Below are 25,164 nucleotides of genomic sequence, written 5' to 3' on the forward strand. Positions count from 1 at the left end.
GTGAGGACCTTGCCATGGAAATCCTGTCATAGGTGCAGCCCTAGTGTTGGCGATGTGTAACGATGTGCTATCCGATCCTGTTTTTCCTCCTTTAAAAAAGACAAAATGTAACCTTTCTGATCCTGTGACCCGGTTTCAGTTGGCTCTCCTGCGTTGTACATTGATATTGTACGGGGTACTATGGCTTTAATCCTGATTTACATTGTTTGACTGTATTACCTCTGCACCCTTGATTCACTGGGTCGTTTGTCTGATTTGGACTGTAACTGTAAAAGTCAATAAAGGTTTAAAAAAAAAAAAAAAAAAAAAAAAATTGTAATAGTTTAAAGGATGTTTATATAGAACTTGGGAACAGTTGGTGATGATTTAAATATACCAATGATAGGCAACCTGCCTCCTGAACCCACCTCACAACCCCTCTTTTTCCTTTTCTTCTTCTTTTCTTCCAAACATGTTTCTTTCCTTTCTTTATCTCCTTTTTCACTTCTTTCCTTTTTTGTTATAATTTTCCCAACAATCTTAACCACAAGGAACAGGATATACTTGAGAAGAAATTGCTCAATTGTAGTAAGAGTATAGATGCAGGTTTCCTTATGGAGATCTGTCAATACTAACCCAGTATACTCATTAATGTTGGTTACATGACAAATACATGCACTAACTTATTTGACATATCGGTACCCTATTCCACACAACGAGTTACGTGGGTAAATAAATATGTTACCAAGTTCTCTTCGACAACAACATTGCATGATTTTTTTTAACCTGTTTTAAAATTAAGATTTTGTGTATGTATTATACCACTAATGTAGGTGGTTGTTTCTGTCCTTGAAGGTTCGGTATCATCTATCTCAATCATATATGTTTGTATATTTGTTTTATATTTGTGTATATACATTTCTTATATTTATTATGTTACAGCCCTGGAGAAGTTCACATGTGGTGAACAAAGCACTTTGGCTGTTTGCTGTAATGTCTGGAGTGTCTTTTGTATACATGCAAAATACAGAAGATATGGAATATATCAAATCTTGATTTAGATATTCTTGTATGAATATTGATTGTTTGGTGCACCACTATTTCTGTTTTGTGTTATGATGTGACCCTAGTGTCGCACCGCTGGGCAGCGGGCGACTATAGTGAGTGCACAGTGCAAGGACTGAATTCGAACAAACATTTAGATTTGGGACAAGGGAGAGGTGCAGCGTATTTTGGGCTTGCCACTCTGGTTAGGTCGAGCATTCGAGACCTCTTGTATATACTTTAGTATATACATGTATTCTTTAGTATATACTAATATTGGTATGTACTTTGTGGGCTTTGGAGATCAGCCCTAGGACTTGTCCACTTCCACTTAGGGACTTTTTTTTATTCAACTGCCTCTATGTAATTGTCTTGATAGAAAACGACCAGCAGAAGTCAGTAAAGTACCAGAATTGCTTTCTTCTGAGGGACTTTTTTTTTTTAACGTTTCTGGCAACTGCCTCTATTAAACTTTCTTGATAGAAAACAAGGAGCAGAGGTCAGTAAAATACCAGAATCACTTTAGCATTCTCTAGATAACATTCCATAGAAATTGTCTTCCATGAGCACACGTTGACAATAATATTTGTGATATGACCACCGAAGGCCCTGATTTTATAATGAAAACAGAGCTTTGGACTAGACCATTTCCTGCTGAAAGGCAATATTTCTCTCCATGTGTTCCCATACCTGGCATGTTCTGCAGTTTGGTGCTTATTTTCCCTTCATGTTAAAGAACAGTAGATGTTTCAGCACCCAGGCTAATGAGCTGCATTGCTAAATACATATAAGGTCCCAAAGGCGAGACGGATTGCATGGCAAATGCTTGTTTTTCTTTTGTAAAGAGTATAGGGGTAGCTGATGTCATCATCACGTTCAAACTTGTAAGGCCTTTAAAAGGTTTACTAGAAAACAAAATGTTTTTTTGAAACCAAAAAACAACCATAGAGCAAATATCTACAATGATGAACAATTCTTGCCGTGTAATGGATTAATTGTTGTTGTTCCGTCTACACCCTTCTGACTGAAATGCTGTGTTTTATGGACTACCAACAACCACAAACCAACTCTTGTGAGATAGTTTTTGTTACACGCAATGGTATATCTGTAATAGTTGTGCTAAGATGAGCTGCACACTTTACTGCTGTGTGGAGAAACCAGCTCCCAACCATATAAACTCACTTTAGAAAAGAACTGGTGGACCATGAATGTTATTTTCGAACTTACCTCTTCTCCATCAGGGCCACAGGAGTCATGGGCATGTCGGGCCACTTTGTCCAGGAACTTCAATATGCGCAGCAACGTGTCTCCATTACAAGGAGGTAGAAGGTAGATAAGCAACTGCAGCACTGCCAGCTGCTCTTGGGACTGTAAAGCTATGCAAACAAAGCAGGGGAAATGAATAAAACATGCTTATATCGAAATATGGAACCTATTTGGTGTTCCTCATTATTAATACACAGCAAGTTTCGTGGTCATTATGGAAAAACTAAACCACTGTCACAAAACAAATGATTCATGCATTTTCTCTAGCAAGAACTGAGTCGTTCTGTTTTGGATGGGCTAAAATGGTGGCAATGCCAATGTGGTTACTTAATGTAGAGCCAGTTGTAATTCTGGTACGTATTTCAAGGACCTCTCTCCTGTAAAATGTATTACAATCTCATGTCGAAAGACTTTACAGTCAAAATAAGAGCACTTGACTGTTTATCCACAAACGTCATTTCCTTACCCGCAGTAGCAATAAAGGCAGCGTAAAGCTCTCGAGGTAGCAGGGGATCAGGCATGTCACGAAGAAACTCCTTGAGTAGGGCAGCCACGTCATGGACACTCTGGCTTTCGTCCAGGTACACGTCTAAACCCATATCAAATTCCTCCCGCAGCTAGAACAAAACCGGGGAATTACAATGGACAACACAGTGAGCGAAAGAAGAGTACAAGTTAAAAAATGAAGGAATAAGAATTAAATAAACTAATTCAAAGAGGACAACGGTAAACAAAATTAACAGGGAAAGCCTGAATAATGAAAGACTGATATTAGTAAATTAAACAATCATTGGCAATACCAATATGCTTGGGTTATTTTATTAACGCATGGAAACAGGTTTAGCACATTAAAGTCAGACACATTTAAGAAAGGAATGGCGGTATGTATTTAAGGTCCGCTTAACTCCATTAATGTCTTCTTTTTGTTGCTATGTGAGCCGAAGCTCGAGCGCGGTGGAGCCCTTATTGAAGCTATTTGCTCATCCCTATTAAAGAGAAATAAACGAAGGACTTCAATCAAGGGTTCCTTGCCCCCCAAATTCATCTCACATAAAAAGAATGTGAGAATTGTAATGAAGGCACGGGGGTCTTTTATTTCTGTGAGAAACAGGCCTTTGAAGAAAGGGAGACGCACCTGCAACCCAAAGGAGGGAGAAAAGTGGTGGGACACATTGTGCTGGGGAATGGATGGTGGGGAAGAGAACAGGAGGGGATGGAAAGCAATGGCAGTGGGAAACGGGTAGGAGGAGCAAGTGCAAGAAGGCAGACATGTGGAAAAAATGGCAGAGGGGGAAATGAGAATAGTCTTCCTTGTCACACGCCTTACCAATGAGCACCCCATGTTCCATGGACAGAATTCACCCAAGAAGTAAAATCAAACTTCCCCATACAATATGGCCTCACAGGAAGTTCCTCTCATGTATCCTATGAAGGTTGACGAAGCCTAAAGATAATCCTGGAATACCAAAGCACACATAATATCAGACATTTTTTCCAGTCCTCTCAAGGGCGGGAAGGAAGTATTCAGGACTGTGAAGAGGAAGACTATGACTCGGAGTAATGAAGATTACCAGTATGTAACTGAGACAGTAACACACAGAATGAAAGGGCAGGAGCAACGAGGAGTGACATACAGGTAAGGGACAATGAGCATCATGATAGACATAAAAAGGAAAGGCAAATAGCAATGGGTATTGCTAATAGGAGAGGAGTGGTGGTGGCAGCAAGCACAATGGAGCCAATAGAGAGGTCTGTAGTGCTAAAATAGTACCTCCTGCAATTCAATGCAAGTACTAGTATGGAGGCCGGATGCAAGCAGTCAATGGCATTAGCTTAGAGAAGAATACTCCACTGCTATGAGCCAAGATATGAATGAGAAGGCCTTAAGCTGTTTGAAAAAAATGCTTGAAAGAGGCAGTTCCAAAGCCCACTGTAAATATATAAGAGGCAATGACGAAAGTTGCAACTTGAGGAAGCCCATTAGGAAGAGGAGACTCTTGTTCCAATTCAACAATAAACTGTTCAACATTAATCGTAGATGGGTAGATTCCTTTTTACTTTAGAATTTAAATAACATATGTAAATATTTAGCTGAATTCCTAAATTCCTTTATTGACTTCCCTTTAGCTGCAATGATTGCAGACACGTAAAAAAAACTCGAAGATATGTGAGATACATCTTATCGATGTAGTTTATTTTTTATGTGGAGTCATAGTAGAGCCTGGTTTTATATAAGGTTACATGTATTTTCTTCTAAGAGATCGATTTATAAATCTTTGCTTAGCATAACTTTACCATCATTTTTATTGGCTGACACATTCAGGAAACTACTTTTTCCCTGTCAGCACTCTATGGAAGTGCAAGAATTTTCTTGCACTCTCATTTACTTCTGTGTTTCTTTAATCGCAAATATATGCTCCCCATCCCTTTCCTGATATTGCTCCTTTCTTCTCTCAGCAATTGCTTTCCCCACTGCTCTCGGCTTTTTTTTTTGCTTTAAAAAAAAAAATCCTGCCCACCTTAGTTTCCTCTGTTGCACACCTGCCCTCATTTCCTGTTGCTCCCTCTGTGTTTCCCTCCCCCACTCCTCTGGAACTCCCTCCATCATGTTAAATGGTAATGCGTGTGTATGTGTATGTCATCACACTAGACCGACATAGCTTCATTAAGCATGTCCGCACTTTCATGATGACGCATGCATGTACATGTCATCACTTATTTTTCTTTTCTTTTTTGCTGATGCTAAAAAGGGTTGACAAAAATCATTGGCAAAGTCAATAGGTCTGCTAAAGGCGAGACCAATAGAATTTGCAAATGCTTATTGTAATTGTTTCGAAATTTTACGATTTAGTATGTCGTCTTGCCCACTCATACGACACAGCAATAAAGAGAATGTAGGAACTAAGTAGAAGCAGGGATAGGCAGGGCTTTAAGTGGGCCAGGTCCTGGAGTGCTCAGCACCGGCAGTTCTAAAAAGCAAGTGCTGAAACGAGTCCCTATCGGGCTCTCCATTTTTGCCATCAACCTTAGGATGAAAAAGATATCTTAACTCTGCAGCAGTACCACCCTTCACTGCATTTGAGGTAACTTCAAAGATACTTGTTATAGATCTTTCAGTGTCATCATTTCAAAACCTTTCAATGTTCTATACAATGAAGCCATAATTGTTGCTTATTTATCTTAGGCAACTACCAACCACTGACAAAGCCAATAGTTAGGGTTTGTCGTAGGTGTAATGTTACCAGTTGTGTTATATAATTGGATGCAATGACAGGAGCAGCAAAATACCAGTCGGTGGGACACTATGTTAAATGCAGATTTTTAGATTATGTGTTCTTAATCCACACCCTTAATGACACTGGCCACGCCCCTTGGAGAGACATCCCCCAGTTTTTTCATTCCACTTGAAGCCCTGGGGGTAGGGAACAATTTCAGGATATGGACAGGGGCAAGGGGCAATTCCTAAGAGAGGCCAGTGGCTGCTGATATGGGGGTGGGTCCTATCAGTCGGTAGAGAGGAACAGTGAATGTTCTTCAGAAGGAGGGGAGCATCTAGGAAACAGCAAACCACCAGCTCTAACACAACAGTGTAGCGAATGCGACACAAGTTCAGAATTGGGCAGACTGGGTAGCCCAGAGCCTTACCTGTTAAATTATTTTTCCATATTTCCATAAGTCACCTGCTAGACGCCTTACGAGGCTTTGTGGTGGAGACAAAAACAGACTGCAGCAGAAACGTCTTGACCCAGGAGTAGGATCGGCAAGGGATGGGAAAACTGTTCTTTCTGTCCCTGGTGTGAGGGACCTGTGCTGTAGACTTCTTCGCCAATCTACTCTTCTTTGTTGTGCACAGTTTTAAGAAGTGCCATGTTTTGATACCAGCGTAGCGTCATAAGCGTCAGACAATATTTTGTAGGATTAACAATGCTTATGTAAATAAAGTTAACTTCCACCTCTTGAAACTATCATACGTGAATATCCTGAAAAATGACATAGATACTGCCTTCCTGGACCTACAACGGATACCCATGCTTTCTATCATAAACTATCCACATTTTTGCTTTAGGATTAATGTTCCAGAGGAGTGGTGTCTTGATGGGTACAGCAGCACTGATGTAAGCTAATAGAGAAGCGTACTCGTTTGCTTTCTAGGCAGTGCGAAACCTCTGCTGTGATCCTAACACTGTAGCTCCTGTGAAGAATACAGAGAGGGTCACTTTAGGCGTATAATATCGAAATTGTGTGTTAGTGGCAACCCTGTAATGGTAGTTTTTCTGAAAATGCGCCCCAAGGGCATCATATAATCGAGCCACACCCAGAACAAGATGCATCTGTGAGTGTTGAATATCTTTGAAAGGTGCATGAGACTAACAAAGGTGCAATTAATGTAGCTAGGCTTTTCAGATTTCAACATTATCGTAATCTTTATCTTAGAATAACTAAAGTTAAAACATAAGCGTTTTTCATCGTGCTTTGCTGAAGTTATGATTGATTAAATTCGAATAGATTTGCAGTTATATAGCGCTTCATACTTCAGAAAAGCACACTACACCATAGTTTTTACTTGGTTGCAACAATGTTGAGTTGCAGTGTGGAAGACTTCTGGTGGCATACTTGATCAGCAGGGCAGTGATTTTATCCTGGCATTGGCACTTCCCTTAATAGTGAAGCTGAATTACACTTGCCTTCATACTAGGGTGTAAACACTTGAACATTGACCACATTCTAATATACGACCTGCTGTGGTCAAGACATATGTTTCCGTTTTTACGACACCTGAAAGAGGTGCTTTTTAAAGATGGCTGTCATTTGACACTTGAGTGACATGGAAAACAGCCAACTGTAGAATTGTCAAGCATTCACCAAGTATGGCTTATTTTGATTCCACTGCGCCCGAGCTTCCTGCACTCATAATGGTGGCCACACAAGTGGTTTGACCCACACAAGTGCGATCCCTGATCGGCACCAAGCACTATGAAAGTATCCCCAAAAGCCTGGATCTTAACGGAACACGGACAACACTGGTGTTGCGTCCGATGAGAGCTGCTTGTGTCTAACACCTAACTCCTTCTGTCATCTACCACCTCACATAGATGCAGGATATGCGCCCTATCTTCGATCAGCATTTCAGCGGACTGTAGGAGAGAAGCTCACTGCTTCAGCGCACAGTTTGGCATCCTCTAGAGTGCAGAAAAACAAGTGTATTGATTTTATTGTATATTTGGGGTAGTCTGCAAGAAATAAAAAGTATCTTTAGCCACCCTAGAATGCCTGACATTAAGATGGTGCATGTGATAGAAATGCCCTAAGGAAGCTTTAACCACATTATAATGCCTGATCCTAAGATGACACCTGGTATGCCAATGAAAATGCTATAAGGAGACTCCTGTAAACTGTAAACTGTGGATATCCTAGAAGGCTGGCAGCAAAAATTTGTGAGACGGATACAAGGTCCAGATTGAAACAGAATTATAGAAAAGTGTCTAAAAAAATAGCGGTTTGAACAGGAAAGAACGATGAGTGTGGTTGGTAATTCCGCAATAGTAAAAAAAATAAAAAAAATGCAACCAGCATTGCGGAACCTACAACAAATAATAAGACAGTATAAATAGCGGCACAGATAGTGACAGACACCACGTCGGACGGGGACTACATTGTGCTGCTGGAAAGAGAGAGAGGGGCGTGTTCCTTCCCAGCATTGGCGGCCATCTTGGAGTGAGTTCTTCCTATATATTACACTCATGATCTGCCTTGTTACCCTATTTCCGCATTGTTGATGGTGAATATTTCCTATATGGCCTTGTATGAAACGGCCTGCCTGAACAAATTACCCTCTGAGGTTTTTTGTATGAATCGGCCTGCCTGAACTGCCTTTCCTCTGAGGATTTATAGACACAGATTGCCTCCATGGAGTTTGTTCTTCCGCATTTATCCCGCACATGTCCCTGCTTAGTTTGCCCTATCACCACAGAGTTAATGTTAATGTTAATGTGAATGAAATTTGTACAGCGCACGAATACCCTCAGGTGTCTTGGCGCTAAAGTTGGAGATGCCTCAGAGTGATGGTCCAGTGATGTGTCTGGAACAGATGGCACAAAATGAGCCACCATTTTGTTGTTTCTTATCCTCTCCCTCGGTCCGTTGGACTTCCTCTTGCCCACCCTCAGACATTGTTCCTCGTCTGGACGGCCTTATCTCTTTCTCCCCCATAGGCCCCTGTCTCTCCTGTCACCTATCTCCTCTCCCTTCCCTACCTCTCTCTACCCCCTTGAATGTCTTATTTTTTCGTTCACTCTGTTGAAAAGTAATATACAATCGTTTTTAGCCTAATCGTTGTGAAAATGGAACCCTGAGTGAATTTACTATTTTACATAGTTACAACTCTAACCACTAGTATTTGTAGTAGTTCATTGTACTTAATATCACTAGTTTGTGATTCTGAGCTTTCCCATTTGCATCTCTCTCCTGAGTGACTCTACACGTATACATTTCCTTTTCCGCTATCCGTATCTCTTCCTTGTGGGACTCTTCAACTCGCTGACTCCCTCCCTTTGTCCTCCCTGACCCTTGCCTTTCGTGGATCCTGTCTTTTTTTGGATCGCTAATTTACCCTGGTATTGAATGTGTTTTCATTCTGTAATTAATGCGATTTTCTTTTGCCGTTTGTTCCCCCTTTGTTGACTTGCCAGTTCCGACCCGCCTCCTAGCCCCCTGTCCCTTGTTGCCCTTTGACTAAGCACTCCTTCTCCCCTTGTTGGAGAAAGATCCAATATTCTTACTCTGGAGTCTCAGTGACCCCTCTGAGAGAGTCCACAGCGTTAAGGGAACCATGCACAGCTGAGGCATGGTATGCGCCCCTTACCAAAGCACTCCCTCTCCCCTTGTTGGGGAAGGATCCAGTAGGGAGGCCTTGGAGTCTCAGAGACCCCTCTGAGAGAGTCAACTGCGTAAAGGGAGCCTCACGCAGCGGAGATGTGGGAATGATACCACTTCCCCCTGGGTTCACAGCTTACCAGACCTTGGACAAAGTTTTTACCCGTTTACCGGTTTGTGCCCTCTTCATCCTCCCCCTTTCATGCTCTCTCTCACCCTCCCCTACTGCTTTCCCTCTTTCATTCTTTGTCTACTTCCTTTGCCCTTATCCCCACTCCCCTTAATCTCTCCCCTTGCCTGCTACACCGCCTAGCCCCCTGTCCCTTGTGCCCTTTAACTTAGCACTCCTTCTCCCCTTGTTGGGGAAAGATTCAATTACTTATACTCTGGAGTCTCAGTGATCCCTCTGAAAGAGTCCACAGAGCCAAGGGAGCCACTCACAGTTGAGGTATGGTATGGCACCCCTGGTCAAAGCACTCCCTCTCCCCTTTTTGGGGAATGATCGAGTAGGGAGGCCTTGGAGCTTCAGAGACCCCTCTGAGAGAGTCCACTACGTAAAGGAAGCATCTCGCAAAGGAGTTGGGGAATGACACCACATCCCCTGGGATCACAGCTTACTGGTCTTTGGATACAGCTATTACTCGTCTACTGGTTTGTGCCCCCGTCATCCTACCCCTCTTCGTTCACGCTGTGTCTTTCACCCTTTCCCTCCTTCATTCGCTGTTTACTTCCCCTGCTCCTACCCCTTCTCCACTGAATCTCTGCCCTTGCCTGCTCTTTCCCTTACGCATATTGTCCTTATTGCTTGTCTCGACCTAACATGTAACTATGTAGCTATCCTATAATAACTGTGTAACCTTTGAAACGATGTAACCTGCAACTATGGTCTGATACTCCTGTAAAGCGCTCTGATACCTCCGGGTCTAACCAGCGTTATATAAAACTTTTCAAATAAATAAATAAAATAAATAAATAAATTGCTTTGCAATGGTGCTAGAAGTGCAGGAAACTGGAACTATAGTACAGCAACACCATTACTTGTCTATGTCATTGGATAAAGCAATAGGTAATTGATCATATTTTGTTTCCCGTGGCACCCACCCACCCACTTTGCAGGGACACCGGAATTCTGCAGCGGGGGCGGGGTCAAATTATGTAGCATGGTAGACTAAATTAGGGGCCAGAAAAGGTAAATTATGAGGAGTAATGCAGCATGTTTTGTGATAGTATTGCTTCATTATTTTGTCATTTTTTCACATGGAAACACTGTCTGGTAAAATATTTCACGTATTCATACCAATCTCACACCCAAATACAGCAATAAGCAACTGAAAGATGACCAGTCAACCTGCCTTCTACTGAGCATGAACGTGTGACCATGCTTTAAACCCTTGCACGCGTCTGTAATTTTGCCCGCGGTGCGGTAAAATTCCACGTGTGCGCAGATCGGACAGCTCCTGGCCGTCCGACGCAAAAGCCCACCATGACGTTGGACGGGTTAAAGTAACTTTTGATCTTTTGAGTGAGGGACAGAAACAGCAAAACTATAATTCTGTGGAAAACGCAGCTGTGGCAGAATCACATAATTCTAGTGGGCCTGGCTTTAACAGAAATTTTCACCTAACTATAATGTCTCTTTAACCTTTGTTATTTTAAGTGACTTTCTAAGATTTAAAAAAAATATAAAGTAACATATTACAACAAACAATTCCTAACTACAGGCCCTAGAATGCACCAAAGTGTTCAATGTACCAAAAATTGTTATCATAATCAAGTGCAGAACTGTTAAAATACATCAAAAACACATTGCCATTCGCTGCCTTGCACAAATAATTGCTTGAAAATGTGGTGTCCCAGAGAGAGAATCGCCTCCCTCATCTCTCTTACTCTTTCACGTTACCAGATAGCCTTGGTAATCCTGTGGCTGGTACGCTGTATGAGCGGGTCATGCCCCTTCCCAGCCACGGCCGGTGGTGGGAGTACCGGCCGGGCGGTGACGTGGGGAGGGGGAGGGGCAGGGTGGGGGTAGTAATGTATGGATTACGGACTTTAACAGGTAAGTAAACATAAAAATTAATAAAATGAATTTCGTTGCCTGCACTGCATCACCAAATGTGATGCAGTGCGTGCAACGAAATTCGTTTTATTTATTTATATGTTTACTTACCTGTTAAAGTCCGTAATCCATACATTACTACCCCCACCCTGCCCCTTCCCCTCCCCACGTCACCGCCCCGCCGGTACTCCCACCACCGGCCGTGGCTGCCCCCTCCATTGAATGTTTTCCACAAAGCTCCATTTTACTGGGGGCGCCCGACCCTGCAGGGCGGGCTCTGTTGACAGGAACGGAGAATCCTGTTGCTTCGGCTTTTTAACCATTAAAAAATGCAAAGCCCAACTCCGACTTGCCTTACAAGCTGACATTTATTCATCGTATGCTCGGCAGCCACACAACACTCATTAAATCCTAACTGGTTTTGGCGTCTTCACCTTGTTCATAGGTGAGTGTATTTGTAAACTCCTTGTGGTCACATCGCCCATAAAGGACTACTACAGGCCCCAGAATGCACCAAAGTGTTCAATGTCACACAAATGCAAGTGCAGAACTGTTAAAATACATCAAAAGCACAGTGCCATTCGCTGCCTTGAATGAATAACATGCTACCGTATAGCCTCAGTAATCCTGTGGCTGGTACACTGTATGAGGCGTCATGCCCCCTCCATTGAATATTTTCCAAGAAGCTCCATTTTATTAGGGGCTCCCGACCCTGCAGGGTGGGTTCTGTTGACAGGAACGGAGAATCATGTTGCTTCGGCAGTCACAGCCGCCTTGGTCACAATATATATATAGTTACCCCCAGGCAAAGTGCACTCATCAAAGCAAGAAAATGTATTATCCAGAGGCTTTCTTGGTAAGTTTATGAAAAACAAAGCAGTTTTGTGCCTGACACGTTTCGGAAAAGCCTTTCCTTTCTCAAAGGCAGCACGTAGTCAATGCAGCAACTGAAGGCTACAGATACTTCCTTATTTGTGACTTTATAGTCCTCAGGTGAGCATATACCAGTGCCATGCATGCTGGGATCAGTAGTCCTCCTCGTACCCATGTGGGTTTGTTGCATGTTAGTTAATCTGCTCTAGCAGCTGCCACCAACGATTGTCCCCAGTTACAACATCCTGCTAAGCTGCATGCTGCTGCCCCAATAAACAAGCTGCAGCCCCCATGGATCCCATGGGGTTCAACTCACGGTCGGGACGGCCGTAATATGAAAAGAAACAGTTACCACCAGGCGAAGTGCACTCAAAGCAAGCAGATTTATTATCCGGAGGCTTTCTTGGTAAGTTTATGTACAAAAAAAAAACAGTATTGTGCCTGACGCGTTTCGGAAAAACCTTTCCTTTCTGAAAGGCAGCACGTAGTGAATGCAGCCGTTGATAGCTACCGATACTCCCGCATTTGTGACTCTATAGTCCTCAGGTGAGCGTAGCCCAGTTCCATGTATGCCGCGATCAGTAGTCCCAGTTACAGCATCCTGATGACGCGCATGTTGCTGCCCCAATAAACAAGCTGCGGTCCGCATGTATCCCGCGTGGGTGCACTTCACTGCCAGGCTGGCAGTAATTATGAAAAGAAACAGAGTTACCCTCAGGCGAAGTGCACTCATCAAAGTAAGAAACTGTATTATCCAGAGGCTTAAACAATGCAGTTTTGTGCCTGACTCTCTTCAACGTCTACATGAGCCCCCTCGCGGCCATCGCACGCCAACACAACCTCAGCATAATCTCCTACGCCGACGACACCCAGCTGATCCTCTCCCTGACCAACGACCCAGCCGCCGCCAGAGCCGACCTGCACGAAGGGATGAAAGAGGTAGCCGAGTGGATGACGACCAGCCGCCTGAAACTGAACTCCGACAAGACGGAGGTCCTCATCCTGGGCTCTTCACCCTCCGCCTGGGACGACTCCTGGTGGCCCCCCGCCCTGGGCACAGCACCCAAACCAACAGACCATGCACGCAACCTGGGCTTCATCCTGGACTCCTCCCTCTCCATGACCAGGCAAGTCAACAACGTCTCCTCGGTGTGCTTCAACATCCTACGCATGCTACGGAAGATCTTCTGGTGGATCCCCACCGAGACCAGGAAGACCGTCACCCAGGCCCTCGTCACGAGCCGACTGGACTACGGCAACGCCCTCTACGCCGGTACCACCGCCAAGCTCCAGAAGAGACTCCAGCGGATCCAGAACGCCTCTGCCAGACTCATCCTCGACATCCCACGAACCAGCCACATCTCCGGACATCTGAGAGACCTTCACTGGCTCCCCGTCAACAAAAGAATCACCTTCCGCCTCCTCACCCACGCACACAAAGCCCTACACGACCAAGGCCCGAGCTACCTCAACAGCCGAATCAACTTCTACGCTCCCAAACGCCACCTCCGATCAGCCAACCACGCCCTCGCCGCCGTCCCCCACATCCGAAGAGCGACTACAGGTGGAAGGTCCTTCTCCTACCTGGCCGCCAAGACCTGGAACTCCCTCCCGACCGACCTGCGCCTGACCCAAGACCACCTCTCCTTCAGGAAGAAGCTGAAGACCTGGCTGTTCGAGCAGTAGCGGCACCCCCCCTCCCCCAGCGCCTTGAGACCCTACGGGTATGTAGTGCGCTCTATAAATGTCATTGATTGATTGATTGATTGACTCATTTCAGAAAAAACTTTCCTTTCTCAAAGGTAGCACGTAGTGAATCCAGCAATCGATGGCTACCGATACTTCCCCATTTGTGCTTTCTAGTCCTCAGCTGAACGTAGGCCAGTGCCATGCATGCTGGGACAAGTAGTCCTCCTCGTACCCATGTGGGCTTGTTGCACTCCTGGGTGTTAGTCAGGTGCGCAACACCCAGTGGAATCAAAGGGCTTCAGCCCCCCCGTTGTGTGTAGCAGCCCGGGCTCAGACGGCTCCCGGGCACACACACACACAGCCGCACCGAGCACTTCACAGGTCTTTAAAAGACCATGTGCACGTTAATGAGGCTTTGATGTTGTTTCACCCCTTCCAAGAGCCCCTGCAGCTCCACTCTGCCTACTGCTTAAAGTTTCAGCCGCCCCGAAATTTTTTCTTAGCCCCTCCCGAAATGTGGCTCTAGTTGCGCCTCTGGTGTTAGTTAATCTGCTCGTGCAGCTGCCACCAATGATGGTCTGCAGTTACAGCATCCTACTGATCCGAATGTTGCTGCCCCAATAGCAAGCTGCGGCCCACATGGGTCCCGCGTAGGTGCACTTCATGGCCAGGCAAGCCGTAATTATGAAAAGAAACAGAGTTACCCCCAGGCAAAGTGCACTCATCTCAGCAAGAAAATGTATTATCCAGAGGTTTTCTTTGGAAGTTTATTAAAAAAAAGCAGTTGTGTGCCTGACGCGTTTCGGATAACTAAAGTCAGATATTACAACAATACCTAGCTGCACTTAGAAGGCTCTTTTCTCTGTAAGAAAGCCTCAGTATGTAGAGGTAGCAAACTCTCCATAAAGATCCTTGCAGAGAGCATAGACTTTGTGTAGTTTGGGCTGGACTGGACTCTCCACAAAGACCTATAAATAAAGCAAAGCCTGTGCATAGTAGGGTTTGGTGGGGAACTGGTCTCTCCTTTAAGAACTCTGTACCCGGTGAAGGGTCTGCATAGTAGCATTTGGTGAGGAACAAGCCTCTTCACAAAGACCCTTGTAGAGGTTGAAAGCTGTGCATAGTAGAATTCGGTGAGGGACTGGCTGGTCTGCAAAGAGCTTTGTGCAAGGCAAAGACTGGGAGTAATAGGGTTTAGCAAGGGACTAGCCTGTACGCAAATGCATATATGCAGGGCAAAGAGTGTGCATGGCAGGGTTTGAGGAGGTCCAGGCCTGCCTGCAAAGACCCCTCAACAGGGTGAAGGCTGTGTGCAGTAGGTTTTTGTGAGGAACTGGCCTTTTCACAAAGACCTCTTTGCATGGCAATGGCTGTACATAGTATAGATGGATGTGCGAGTGGCCTGTCCACTAACACCTCAGTTCAGGGTGAAGGCCACGCTTAGAAAGGTTTAGTGAGGGGTTGGCTGTGCATATTCATGCTACCTAAACCAGATGCAAAATCACAATATATGGTGGTGTCATTTTAAGTGAGGCAGGTCTACTGGCTTTGTTGTAGAGTCATAGCAAACACTGGCCTATTGGCTTGTTCACTATATTTTTCACTATATCAACAAGGCAGACCTATTGGCTTTTTCAAAGAATGACCACACTAATAAATTCACCACATGTGATAATTTGCTAATAAAACTAATGGAATCAACAAGCATAATCCAATATTTTCATTGATTATGCACATACTGCAATTTTCAGTAGGAAGCAATGTAACTAAATATTTTAAATAAAGCACTATTAATCAAAACAACCATAAACATGTGAACCCATTTTTGTTTCACTCTTAAAATGAAATAATGCAGCCATAGAATCAACCATAAGAGGTTCCTGCACTCTAATTGACCAGCATACAGTTCCAACATGGAGTGCTTAAAAATCATGGCGATCTGTTGTGGGGTAAGGTATTTAATGACCCAGGAGAGTTAGGGTTCAAATTTGTTGAACACCTCTGCGGGACTGCTGCACTGCCTACAGTCTGCCACAACACACACACACACACATATATAGAATATATTATATATTATATATAATTAGGCTTTCCTGTTTTCAGTTTCTATTTTTGGGAAATTCTGGTGGTGTTTTCTCAGTGTTTTCCAGTGATTTCAATACCTCATAAAAACAGTGCTTTTCAGTGGTTACTCGTTTTCGAGCCATAAAAAAAGAATTGAAACAGTGTTTTACCGGTGTTTATGGAACGCTTTGCTTTTATTATTGCTTTTCCCATTTTCCGTCAGAAATTGTATACTGTTCTACATTTCAGAAGCTTAATACAGTCATGAAATACTTTCCATTGTCCTTTGATTCTGCAGCTCAGAATTAACAAGCATTTGCAATGCAATAGGTTTCGCATTTATGCGAGTTTAAGCTATTGGCATTGTAAATGATAAAGCCTTTTATTAATGTTTTAAAAACGAAAACAAAAATAAAAGGCATTGTTATTTGCAATGTCAATAGCTCCAACTCGCGTAAATGCCAGACCTAATGCATTGCAAATGCTTGTTTTAAATGAAAGCGTGAATTAATCACTCAGCAAGTTGGAAGTTACAGTCTGTGTTCCAGAGTCACTACCCCTCTTCTGCTCAGAGAGTTTTGCGCTCCACGAAGGACATGGTCACCTGACCAGTGCAGTGTCTGCTTTTTAAGCATGTTTCTGGTAGCCTACCAACTCTGATAAGGACTTGGTCAACATCAGTTGCATAGTTTGAGTTTGCAGTTCAATGAAGACGGGGAATTGCGCACATTTAAAAAACAAGCATTGGCATAGCCAATAGGTCTTACCTTGAGGAGCACAAGGTTATGAGCGGGGTCGGCAATTGGGTTGCTACAGGTGAAAGTTTGTTGGGAAAGGGGCTCTCTTCCATGTATTGAATAAGAAACATGGCAGACTCAAATGAAATCCTTCTCAGTAGGGAGCCAATGTAAACTATGAGTGAAAACAGACACATGCTCCTGTCTCCTCAAACCAAGTATTAACTGGACGACTGAATTCTGTACTACCTGAATTTTGGACAGCTCAGCATTTGAAATGCCAAGATAGAGACTATTACGATAATCCATGCTTGACAGAATGAGGGCTTGTACAGCTAATTTCTGACTCTAGAATGGATATTTCCCCCAGTAGTTTAGAATGGAAGAAGTCAGTTGATATGAGTATTGTGTCTTATTTTCCTTTTTATTGTGCAACACTGCATCCTTAGGGGTTGGAATGTTATAGCCCTTCAGTCTCTGGTTATACTGATTGATGGCTTAAGTAGTCAGTGGACCATATTATGGACCACATCAATTGAAGTAATCTACAGAGGGAACTTAGCTAGCGCATTATTATTATTACAATAGGTGCAACTGTAATGAGCCCACAAAGGCTCTCTGAACCACAAGTAAAGTAAAAAGCTGACGTGTAATGGTTGGAATAGTGCTATTTGCTACCAACACCCTTTAGCACACTACATTAGTCAAAAATTATTTGCGAGTTTCCCCTGAATGTGCTTTGATGTCTGAGGTAATTCTTGGAGAAGGAGAATAAAGTGGTGCTTGAATGAAGACTAGCATCAACATTGTATCGTTGGTAGTTTTACAAAGTGTTCACACAACAACAGAGTTGGAACACATATTTCTCGGTATTACTGTTATTTTTTCTTACCTTGGCTATGGCGTGCTGGAATGCTTTCTGCTGATTTCTGGAACGGCAGAATACAAAAGGTGCCCTGCACAAGCAAAAGAGGAAGCGACGAGTATGTGCACAAAACAAGCAAGCATTAACGGAAGTTTTGTTTGTTAAAACAGATAATGCCTGTAAGCTAACTTGTGTTCCCTGTCTCTTCCCTAACGTGGTCTGCCCTGTTTGTTCAGGAATCCACTTCAGGCGTGAATCTAGGTAGACACGCCCTGCCCGTCGCAGGGGCTTGGAACACCCAGCACTGCCAACATCAGGCATTACACTAACGCATTTTAATGTGGTGATCCGCATCACTGCATTAAAATGCATTAGTCACGCATTTTTAGCACCTTGACCACCTTCTGGATTAAGCCCGGGTGAAGCAGGTAGTGACTGCAGTCACACTGCAATACAGCAGCTCTGCGTTCAAGTTCTAAATGAATCAGGGTTCCTATGCGATTTGCAGGGGGGCTCTGGGACAGGAGCATGTGTGTCTGAATTGAGCAGGGCACCGAAGTCGGCTCGGAAAGCTGCTCTTCCTGCTGCCTTTAAATTGCTCTGTTTCAGTCAGCACCACGGTCTCGCAAGGGTGCTTCTAGCCTCCCCCTGCCTGACACCATACGTTCTGACGACACATGCCGCATTGCACAGCCACCCTGTGGTACTGTCAGTCACTGCTGTGCTAATCTGTGTGTTATGCGCAGATTGTGCTGCAAGGTCCGTCAATGTGACTCGTACAGGGGAAGTGTTTCATGGGTTTGATGTGGACCTTCCTTGGTGAGGTCACAGGACTGGTAGTGCTGCTACTGGATGTGGCGTTAAATAAAGTGGGGTTGATAACAGTCCATCTGATTGTTTATTCTGCCTGTTGTACAGTTCTTGTGTCTATGCGCTAAAATGCCCCCGGCGTCAGAGTGAGGCGAGAGAGCTTGGCACCGACCAGGGACTCCGAGGCCTTCTCCGTTTCCACTCACTCTAGGTGAATAGTTGATGGGGACCAGTACAGTCAGGCTGGAGACAGAAGAAATACTCTGAGATCCCATACACTGGGGGTCGAGGAGTGTCAGCACTTAGGAGGTGCAGTAATGTGAGTTAGAGTCCAACATGAAAGCTATGCCCCCAAAACATAGGCAACAATACGAAATGCTGCAGACAGGCCCTCTCCACATAAAGCGAATGCCTGAATTTACATATTGAGGTAAGCTGCTCCTGCTTACGGCCACCTGAAAATATGCGTTTTGTTTTTGGACCAGATGAATGCACATTTTAAAAAGGGTAGTGTTTTTTATCACCTTAAAAACGTTTTCAATAAAATATAAATATCAAGTTCTGAATGCTCATTGTTTGCACATAGGAGTACCGATCTTCTTCCACCTGAAGCTCACAGCTGCACTCAACTGCTGCCACGTAAAAATTGTGTACAATTAAGCAATGAAACAAACCCGTTTGGTGCAGTTCGGTCCTACAGCGCCTTTCCATTTCTGGTGCAGATTTAAGATCTTAGAATTTCTTGTTGAGCAAATGGGTATAATTTCTGATATTTACAAGTTCTCCTTCTCTACATTGCTTGATTTTGCTCGCTGGAAAGTGTCATTCATAATCACTGAAAGTTACTCATAAAAACACAAAGATTATAAAAATGCCACACATAAGGAATCTGCAACCTTGGCAGCTATGACCACCCCAGCATTCTATGTCAACTGTTTCCATGCGGAAGCTTCCACTCTGAGAGCAGCAGGGGAGGCCTCGTTTTGCGTTATTTTTATTGAAGTGAAAGCCGGTTCGTAGGAGCTGGAAAGAATAGAGATAAGGGGTGAGTCTTTTCCTTCGCACCCACCAGTGGGCCGTTTATACGCCTGTAAAAGATCATCTCTTTTACAGGCGTATAAACGGCCCACTGGTGGGTGCGAAGGAAAAGACTCACCCCTTATCTCTATTCTTTCCAGCTCCTACAAACCGGCTTTCACTTCAATAAAAATAACGCAAAACGAGGCCTCCCCTGCTGCTCTAACAGGCTAGTTGTAACTTCCCTATAGAGACACACAGTGCCGTCAGCCACTCTTTCCAGTTTGTTGCTGCAGGTTCAGGTTGCCACTTTCTCACATGAAAGAAGAGAGGCACATTATTCAATTACGTGCTGACATCGGGTTTCTAGATGCATGTATTGGAGGGCAGGAGACTTGCCATCAAATCGGTAGCCTCCCGCCTGAATCGGGAGGGTTAGCTTGTATTTCAGAAGCATTCTTGAGAGATGATTAAAAAGAGTATAAGACCACACTTGAGCACTCTTGCAAGCATAGACTAAACTGTGCCTGTGTAGTCGGTGCAGAGAGGGCCACACACGTCAGGGTTCAACGCCATCAAGGAAGGAGGTGGAGGGCTGTGCTAGGCGAGCACTAACAATCCAGAAACGAGCGCACAACCTCTTTCTTCGGTGCCCGTCCCCCACCACTACTTTATTGACAAAGCCTTGTTAAGTAAATGGTCTTTTCAAAGACCTGTGAAGTACTCCAGTGCGCCTGGCCTCAGTAAGACAGCAAATCACAACTGAACAGCTCCTCTCCCCCCACGTGAGCCAGGCAGGGGGCCTGGTGTTACTCTCACCCTTGGGCCATTCACACCTCATCTGCCCATTTGAAGAAGCAGTGTTTTCCCCTGACACCTCCGTGCCAGACATCACAGGCAGGCAATGATTTGCATTGCTTTGGCACCATCAAGTGGTCAAGAGGCGCAACAACAATGAAAATCAGTGAGACTCGGTTTAAACCAGGTCAGCTGATTTTCATTCAGTAGGGTATTTTCGTGCATATTCGGTTTTAACCGAATTCCGGACAGCCTATATATAATGTATCCAGTCCCAGCATACATCACTGTGGAATGAATTACTGTGGATTGAACTATGAAATTACTCACCTGAGTTTGATTGAGGCAATAGTAATAAATAAGGGACTACGAAACTGGTGGTCTTTTGCGTGCATTTCACCAATATGCAGAAAAGCCTATGAGGAAGGTTGTTAACCTGAAACGCGTCAGGCTCTGCTGGCGCTGACTACATTTGCATCTTCCCCAAACTGGAGTCTGTGAACAGGGAGTGCACTCCGCTTTTGGGCACCTGTGAAACTATATATATATATATATATATATATAGGCAAAACGCAATTGAAGCTCTATTGAGGACTACATGAAAGAAGAAGATATCCTGTGCAAAAGATTAGAGATAGGGGTTACAAAGAGGAGACTATTTTAGCGTCAATCGAGAAAGTGAAGAGTCTCAGCAGGGACGATCTTTTGAACAAACCCAAGGAAATAAAAGAAACAGATAAGAAGCTAAGGTTTATTACAACGTACCATAACCAGGTGCGGAACACCTTAAACAAATTTTGGGAAGTATTACGAACAGATGAGGACCTGAATGAGTATGTAGGACTATATCCTTCCATCACTTTTAGACGATGCAAGTCACTCAAAGACACTCTGATGAAAAGTTCAATAAAAGAAACTAGGAAGAAGAATCCTGTCAAAGGTTTTTTTACTTGTATGAAGTGCAAGGCCTGTAAGTACAGTCAGAACTGTAAAACTGTTAAATTGAGGAAAGATAAGCCAGCATTTAGAATCACTAGACATTTCTCATGTGACACTGAGTTTGCAGTGTCTGCGTTGAGATGTCCCTGTGATCTCTATTACATTGGAAGTACCACCAAGAAGGCTAAATTACGAGTCCTTGAACACCTAAGAGCAATCTCCAATAATGACAGGCAATATCCGGTTGGTCGCCATTTTCATGAAGTACACAGCCAAAATCAAAACCTCCTCAAATTTTGTGTGTTAGATTCAGTACCCCAGAGGGAAAGAGGGGGGAATCGCGTGTTTGAATTGAGGAAACTTGAATCAAAAATGATTATAAGGTTTAACACCATCATACCTGCGGGGTTGAACTTTGACGAGGAACTATCAATTCATCTGAGATAAGAAAATGAATATATTGTCTGAACCTTTGCGTCTATTTGTCCTTTGATGGGTTTTTTTAACTGACTGTTTTGAATTCACTAAGAGAGTTCCTCTGGCACTAAATTGGAAAATATATGTTGTTTCCATTGCAGAATGAAATGTATTGTTAAGCATAAATTTGTTGGAAATTGATTGCACGTAGTGGCAAAAATAGGTAAAAAGGGTACATGAAATGTCCTTTTGACTATAAATTGATATGTCCACTAGGGCGGTATAATCAGGTATTTCCATTGAAAGAATAGAGTTTGGAACTGAGCACGAGCATAAAATGAGGTTGAGTTAAGCCACGCCAACTTGGTCAGTACGAGATCAACGAGCAATACTTTCTCGGTTATGTTCAACATTGAAAATGTATAATTATGTGTTAAAAATTTGAGTTAAATCTCTTACGGACTTACACTGCATATGATTGAAGAATAGACATTGGAGTCTTTTCACTGTTTCTATTTTGAAAAAGGCGGAACTAGTCTCTATCACTTTAAATGTAAAATTGTATCGGTGAAACTTTACCCGTGAACAAGCTGTGACTGAAACAGCGAAATGCGTTGGGCACCCGTTGCATGATTAAATAAATGCGTTTAAGAATTGAGGCCGCGGCACCAGTGTGAATTCTTTTACGATAAACTGGAATTTTGTTGGATATATGGGAGTGGCGTCCCTGCCGCGTTGCCCGCCGCCATTGAGGCTCATCATTTGCCAAAACTTCGTGTTGGGACACTTTGAAACTAAATGAGAGCCCGCCCTGCATCTAGAGCCGAGAAAGGAGTGGACCGAAGGAATACCGGTTTCTTCGTTGCATCGCGAAGGTGGGAGTGAGGTCGGAAGACATCACCAGCATCGTTAGCGGAGCAGGGAGAGCGGGTAGACCGGCGGAAGGTAAACGATCAGCTCTGTGTGTGCGAGAGGGGAAGCGGAGGACTGTAAGAAGCTACAAGAGTAGCGTGTGCTTCTCTGGGTCCAAAAAAACGCACTACAAGACGCAGAGAAAAGCGTTAATCCAAAAATGGCAACTGAGAGGTCAAACAGATGCAAAGAAGCAGCCACAAAGCTGTTTGCAAAAGCTATGACAGACACACTCGCTCCAGAAGGAGCCCAACTGGGAACAGTTGCACCAGATGATAAAAGAAAACTGTGGGACGCTTTATGGAAAGCTTCCAAAAAAGAACAATCCAAAGGCTGGTAAGCCATGGCATTAAGACAGTATGTGGAGGTTGGAAGGGTGCCAAGAGGCCTTGGAATATACACTATCCCCACGTTCCAGGACCCGGATCCCGAGATAAGTGAGTGGATGGGGAACAACGAGGAATGCTCTGCGAATATGCTAAGAATCCTCATAAAATATGCTGAGAAAGAGTGCGGTAAGCTCAATGAAGAAATTGAGGAACTAATGGGGAAGTTGAAAGACCTCTGTAGTGCCGATGAACTGGAACTTGAACTTAACAAAATGAATAAAAGACTGTCCAAGATTGAAGAAGAAATCAAGCAAAAAAAATTATCTAAATTCGAACGTGACTAAGCAGACTATAGAAATGGTCAAATACTGACATTCAGCAAAAAAGTTTACCACTTAAGAAAAGGAACTTCTAGTGGTCCAACGGGGGCAGCAGCCACGGTTGTAGCTGAGAAAGCTACAGAAGGGCAAGAAGAAGTCAATAATATGCCTGCTTCTACTAGTGGATCCTTGAACCCTAAGGATACAGAAGGGGTAAAAGAAAGATTTTTAAAGGAGATTACGCTAATGGCAAAAGGGAGAGCTCAAAACATCCAGGCCGGAAGCGAGAGTCCAGGACCAAGTCGTGGGCGAGGAGGCAGAGGACGAGGGCAATCTACTCGCAGTACAGAAGAAACGCCAATGGGAATGCTAACAAGGTGAAAAACGGCGAAAAAATGAAGATTGACACCTTAACAGTGGTAAACCTCCCCAATTATTTACTATCTAACACGGAGCTTGATGTTCTGTCCAAAGGATTGTCCTTCTGTCCTTTGGCTAATTTTAATTATACTGAATCTCGAATTGACCTTTTTAACTTTACTAGAAAATTAAAACTAAAGAAGTGGTTCGCAACACACAAGTACAAATCAAACAAAGTCTCTAATGTCCCAACCAATCTCAATGTGCATGATATTGAAATACTCCACACTGTACAAGAACTGGGAAATCAAGGGGACGTTATTAATGATCCCTTTCTTAATCTGATTAACACGGACATTGACATCGAATTGACGAGTGAGAGTGGCTTTAAGCCCAAATCAATATTTATACCACAATTGAACTGTGATAATTGTTTTGAAAAAGGGATGATACAGGAATTTAAGAAATTGGATTCTAAAAAACACAGAAGTAAACAGAATCTAACTAGAGCCCAAAGAGATGCCATTGTGACGCTGGAGGAACACAGAGACTTTGTAATTAAAAAAGCGGACAAGGGGGGCAATGTGGTGGTCTGGCCACTAGATATGTATGTTGAGGTAAGCCTAAAACAATTAAATGATGTAACAAAAAACAGTAAGGCAAGTAAATCAGAGTATGAGGAGTCAAACAGAATGGTTTTTGACAATCTGAAATATTGGAGGGAACAGGAAATATTGGAGCACAGTGAATACATGTATTTATATTGTAAAGACCCAAAAGTTCCTGTATTATACCTCCTACCTAAGATCCATAAGAATGCCACTAGACCACCAGGTAGACCTATAGTGTCATCCAGAGGCAGCACACTGGAAAACGTATCAAAGTACGTAGATTATTTTCTACAGCCGTATGTGCAGAGCCTACTGGCCTATATAAAAGATACAGGGGATTTTTTAAATAAGATCAATGGAATCAAGTGGCAAGATGATTACCTGCTCCTAAGCATGGATGTATGTAGCCTATATACCAGCATTCCACAGAATGCTGGAGTGGATGCGTGCAGACACTTCTTAAAAGAAAGATCATTATCATTTTTAGTTCACACAGAGATGATATTGGATATGATTTCTATTTGCTTGAAAAATAACTTTTTCATCTTTGACAAAACTATGTACAGACACACCCAGGGGACGGCAATGGGGACCTGCTTCGCCCCCAGCTTTGCGGGTATTTACCTAGGCTGGTGGGAGGAGCAGGTGGTCCAGAACATCAAATTGTACCAAGACCATGTCGCCCTCTGGGTAAGGTACATAGACGATATTTTTTGTATTTGGAGAGGGGAGCAGTACAAAGCAGAAGAATTTGTCCAAATACTGAATGTGAATAGATACAATTCACAGTTCACCAGTGAGACCAGTAAGGAAAGAATTGTTTTCTTGGACCTTGAAATATACATTGACAAAAATACATTACAAAGCAAATTGCACAGGAAAAAGACAGCTGGCAACAGCTTGTTACAAAGTTGTCACCCCAGAAATCTAGTTGCTAGTATTCCTTTTGGAGAACTATTGCGAGCAAAACGCAATTGTAGCTCTATTGAGGACTACATGAAAGAAGAAGATATCATGTGCAAAAGATTTAGAGATAGGGGTTACAAAGAGGAGACTATTTTAGCGTCAATCGAGAAAATGAAGAGTCTCAGCAGGGACGATCTTTTGAACAAACCCAAGGAAATAAAAGAAACAGATAAGAAGCTAAGGTTTATAACAACGTACCATAACCAGGCTTGGGAGGTGCGGAACAGCTTAAACAAATT

At 43.4% G+C, this 25,164-nt stretch overlaps 1 protein-coding gene across 4 annotated transcripts in view; it reads right to left on the reverse strand.

Moving 5' to 3' along the window:
• LOC144829313 (rho GTPase-activating protein 6-like) overlaps nucleotides 1-25,164 on the reverse strand; it is a 940,021-nt gene that overhangs the window by 229,473 nt on the left and 685,384 nt on the right. For all 4 annotated transcript variants that reach the window (XM_078688348.1, XM_078688349.1, XM_078688347.1 and 1 more), the window contains 2 exons: nucleotides 2,756-2,906; nucleotides 2,251-2,399 (listed from right to left, as the gene is read on the reverse strand). In XM_078688348.1, the coding sequence (XP_078544474.1) occupies nucleotides 2,251-2,399; nucleotides 2,756-2,906 (300 nt within the window). The remainder of the gene's footprint in view (nucleotides 1-2,250; nucleotides 2,400-2,755; nucleotides 2,907-25,164) is intronic.

The sequence above is a fragment of the Lissotriton helveticus genome, chromosome 4_1 (genome assembly GCF_964261635.1).
Source record: "Lissotriton helveticus chromosome 4_1, aLisHel1.1, whole genome shotgun sequence".
NCBI lineage: Eukaryota > Metazoa > Chordata > Amphibia > Caudata > Salamandridae > Lissotriton > Lissotriton helveticus.